The 4445-nt window shown below is 35.6% G+C and overlaps 1 protein-coding gene across 4 annotated transcripts; it reads right to left on the minus strand.

Annotated features, from left to right (window-relative positions):
- Positions 1 to 575: 575 nt before the first annotated feature.
- LOC142549309 (uncharacterized) lies at positions 576 to 4050 on the minus strand. 4 transcript variants are annotated; one of them, XM_075658178.1, is made up of 6 exons: positions 3902 to 4050; positions 3737 to 3803; positions 1609 to 1844; positions 1399 to 1489; positions 933 to 999; positions 576 to 843 (listed from the first exon to the last, which is right to left on the minus strand). In XM_075658178.1, the coding sequence occupies exons 2-6, from the start codon at positions 3760 to 3762 to the stop codon at positions 790 to 792; spliced, it is 474 nt and encodes a 157-aa protein (XP_075514293.1). In that variant the 5' UTR covers positions 3763 to 3803; positions 3902 to 4050; the 3' UTR covers positions 576 to 789. The 4 variants fall into 4 exon arrangements, with proteins under 4 accessions (XP_075514293.1, XP_075514292.1, XP_075514295.1 ...); XM_075658177.1 differs by having other exon boundaries at positions 3689 to 3803; XM_075658180.1 differs by having other exon boundaries at positions 1609 to 1849; positions 3902 to 4033.
- Between the last annotated feature and the right edge of the window lie 395 nt (positions 4051 to 4445).

Genomic DNA, 4445 nt, shown 5'->3' on the forward strand with positions numbered 1-4445 from the left:
TGAAAAATACCAGCTTCTGAAATATTAGTTTCTGCTGGAAGCTTCTACTGAACTCTTTGCCTTGCTGCTGAATTTTATTAGCTGCTACAAAATGCTAGCTACTGCTGGAATTCCGGGTTCTCATTTATTTGCTTAAAGTACCATCTAAACGGTCGATTGAGTTAACATAAAACCATAATCAAACCATAATAATTTCGATTCTGTGTTATAAAACCAAAATCAAAACTTCGAATTACAGTTCGATTTGATTTTCAATTTTTTCTGATTTGGATTTTCGATTTTCCGGTTTAGACCATTTTATGCCTACTCTAGAGATATTCAACCAAATTTCGTCTCCAGACATCACCAAAATATTTCGGTGCACAAAAACAGCCTCTAGTCCATCCAACTCCGCTTCTGCTATCGTATGGCCAATGAGTCAAGATTTGGTGAACCCATGAAATTGGGAAGGAGTTGAGTTCGAGCCGCACGATTTTATATATTTAAAGCCAAGTTCCAACAAGATCTTTCTTGTGTGTAATTATATATTGTCGAGTGTGCATCTAAATATGCATTTAGCCACAGAGACAACATGATGATGCAGACCCTCAAACATATATAAAAATAGCATGTAAACATTATGGAAATAGTTGTAAGGGTCTGACTTCAAGAATCATTTTTATGACCCAAGTAAAAATGGTATGCAACAACAATTTTCTGTCCAATATACGACATAGCTTTCAATTAAGAAAAGAGTTTACTTGATTTCATTAACATCGACCCGAGATAATTACTCTAATTATTTTTTCTTCAGTCGTACATTCCTTCCTGCTCCCAAACATCAACAAGAAAATCAACCATTTCCTGCCAATTAATCGTCGAACCCATCATATAATGGCACACATAAACAAAATAACAAACACAACACTATAAGGGAGCGGGAGCGGACTTACCCCAAGCGGAATAGGTTTACGAAATGGTTTGTTGCTGCTTAGTAAACTATCATAGGTCGCATTCCAACTGTGAAGCCAAAATTTTAGAATTAGAGACAGGACTTTCAGACAAAAATACCAAGAGGGGAGCCAGAGATAGAAGGTGGTTCAAGACAAGGTATAAACCTATGCGGTTCTCATACTTTGTTCGCAAATTTTATCAGTTCATACGTTGGGATGGTCAGTGGTATGTAGAAGAAACATTCTATACAAAGTATAAACACAAAAAGAATTCAAGGGTTAGAGGGAGGGAGAAGGGACAGAGCGGAAGCAAAGGGAAAGGGGAACATAAGTACTTAAAACTACTTTATAGGCTATGAAAATGAAGATTTTGAAAACAAGACGTGAACTGATCTCAACTTAATTTGTTGAAGTTATTTAATATCTTTGTGGCGCTGAGTTATGACAAAACACAGTAAAATCTTACCTTAGTTTGGGCTCGAGGAGCTGTTGTGACCGACTCTCTGGCCTTTTATTCCCTGTCCATTTTTGTCTACTCTGGTTCCAGAGAAGAAAACCTACAGCAAAGGGCCTCTGTGCTTAGATTCCACTGATCCACAAACCAAGTGTGATGATGATACAATGCTTGCGAAGAGTTGAATCATGAAGAAAAGAGTGAAAACAGTAATCATCTTACCATGATTCACAAATTCAGATGGTTTCACAGAAGAGCTAGCACCAAGGGCATCATGTGTCAACGAGATGCATCCATGCGATGACGCATTACTATCGTCCATTTCACAAGTTCTGGTGGTAAAAAAACTCTCTGATCTGCTAGTTTTTGACGCTTTCCAAACTTGGCTATTCTGTCCTTTCAAAGGATCATCAGCTGCCGAAATCAGTTTGGGTTTGGTATCACACCCAAGACAACCACTGCTCTGTTCCAAATTGTATTACATGCTGTAAGAATTCAACTTAATCCAACAATAATACCTATGGTAATCCTCTTTTTTTTTTGTTCAAGCAACACATGCATACATTGTCTTTCTCCGTGTGTTTTAACCAATCCCTTCACCCCTTTTCACATAGAATAGGGAAGTTCAATCAAGTTTATTTACGGTCGGGAAAAATATATTGCCCTCATATTACCAATTCAAGGTACTTGATTCATCAAGTCACCAAAGTTTCTAGGAATTGTAGATATCAGGCATTTCCAAAACCCACTCATCCTTGTCAAGCAACATGTAACAGTGTTACAACTCCGACTTCTAAAATAACAGATTGAAGACTCCAGTCTCAAAATAGAACATTCATTCTACTATTTTCACACCTTGGAGAAAGGACACAAAGCAAGCACATTCACCCACACCCACACACTTTTTGTTCTACATAATGATGCAAATAAATGAAACCACAAAAACTTGCAAATAAAAAAAAACAATCACATGCCCGTTTGACTTGGCTCGTGTTAAATACCTTATAAGCTTTTAGAGGCAATAAAATGTTTTAGTAGTTGATATGCTCCAAAATAGAATTTGAAGATTAAGATCTTGCAGCGTTTGAACAAAATAAGTTGACTTATGAAAATCAAGAGAAAACAAAAACAAATCAATGAGCAGGAAGGAGGATAAAAATAAAAAGAAAATAGATTTAAGAGTAATTTGAGATATAACGATAAACATTGATTAAGGTTATTTTGAATAAAAATCACGTGATCTCAAAAGTTAAATTGATATTGTCTTACTTTTCTAAAAGATCTAAGAAGCTTAAGCATTGTAAGATCTTTTTTAAATGGTTTTACCAATTGTGAATTATCTTGTGAGTTACCAAAAATCCATAAGTTAACTGGATATAGAACACTCATCACTCTCAAACTAGAATTATAGAGTAAAAAGACTTCATAATTGAGACAAACATATTATACTTTTTAATCCAAATCTTAGAGATATACGTGACCGAGACCGAGAAACAAACCTGAAACCGTGATTACCGGATCCCAAGAAAAAAAAGGAAAACAATTTTAATTTCAAACCAAAACTTAATAGTTCGTGTTTTAAACCAAAACCCGAACCCAACCAACAGCAAAAACAAAGAAAATTGAATCAAACCCAAATGTAAACAGAAAAAAATTTATTTTTATACTGACACATCATCATTATCTAATTTCCAAATGAAAATGTTAAATTTATGTAATAAGGTTCAATGTTTTACTTGAAGTAAAAAAATTATTGAATCAAGCAACAAAATAATATATATATATATATACGCGCACGCGCGTGCACACACATATATAATAGGATTTTGGTTAAACCAGCGGTTTTAACTGATACTGAATATCTGGTTAGCTTTTGGTTTGGAAAAACTTTTAAACTGAAACCAAGGGTTTCGAACTTTAAGAACCGAAACCATCAAAACTTAACAGATATACGCCCCCAGCTAATCTAATCAGACCCAAATAAAGTAAGATACAATTAAGAACAAAAAATTGTTTTACTTTACCAAACAAATGCACAAAGATGAACAAGTAGATCCCACCATTAATGATCCATATTTCTAGCTAAATCAAGAGTCCTACCAACAGGGTGGACCCAGATTTGGAATCAGAGGAATAAAAGTAAAATTTTCCTGAAACTTGGAATCTTGGAAAACTATGAATAAAAAATAATAACTTTTGCGAGGTAAGTCCACCGACCCCACTGGTCGTTCCATGATTCCAAACAGAAAACAGCAAAAATGGCTCACACCGAGAATAGCTAATTTGAAAAGCATACACGTACCCCATGCAGGCGAAAAGATAAAGAACCAGGGCTCCAATGGATACGAACCGTAGCAGGGCTCTGAACACCAACATCGAGAACAGGAAGGACGAACAAACGAATTTGTCAAGCAGCCCTGGAATTCCAAGAAAAGTAGTAATTATTTCACATGAATTTTGGGAAAAACTGAATTAAATGTAGACACAAATCACGAATAAAAAAGATGGATTTCACCTGAGAGAGAAAGGCATTCGCATTTCTCCCTCCTTTTCCCTTCTTGAAACCGATCGATTGTTTCAATTGAATGCCTTTTGAAAAGATGGGTGCTCCTTTTATGTTTCTTCTCCGCGATATTGGCGATTGTTAAAAAAATGGGGATTTATGTGTCACAATAAATAAATATTTTTAAAATTTAAAAACATAAAATCAAAAAGACAAATTGCTGATAAATCCCCATTCTTAAACTAAAAGATTTTTTCAGGTTTTTGTTCGTTTTGTCGGTGGTTTTGGTATTTGTTGTCGGGTTCTTGTAAAACTGTAAACCTCTAATATTTCCTCTTGCAATGTTTCATTTCTTGAGAGAGTATGCTATTAAGTTTCTTTTACTTTTAGTGTGTGACACTCATGGGAAATTTAGGGTCCGATTCCGGCAAACTTCACTAGTACAGACGCAGAGTTTTGAAATTGTCCTGGGCCTGAAATCACGAAGAAGACCGTTAGAAGGGGGCCAGGAGGATATCCTGGTGTAGCCCCTCCGACGCTCAAGTCAGTGACTGAG

The sequence above is a fragment of the Primulina tabacum genome, chromosome 6 (genome assembly GCF_025594145.1).
Source record: "Primulina tabacum isolate GXHZ01 chromosome 6, ASM2559414v2, whole genome shotgun sequence".
NCBI lineage: Eukaryota > Viridiplantae > Streptophyta > Magnoliopsida > Lamiales > Gesneriaceae > Primulina > Primulina tabacum.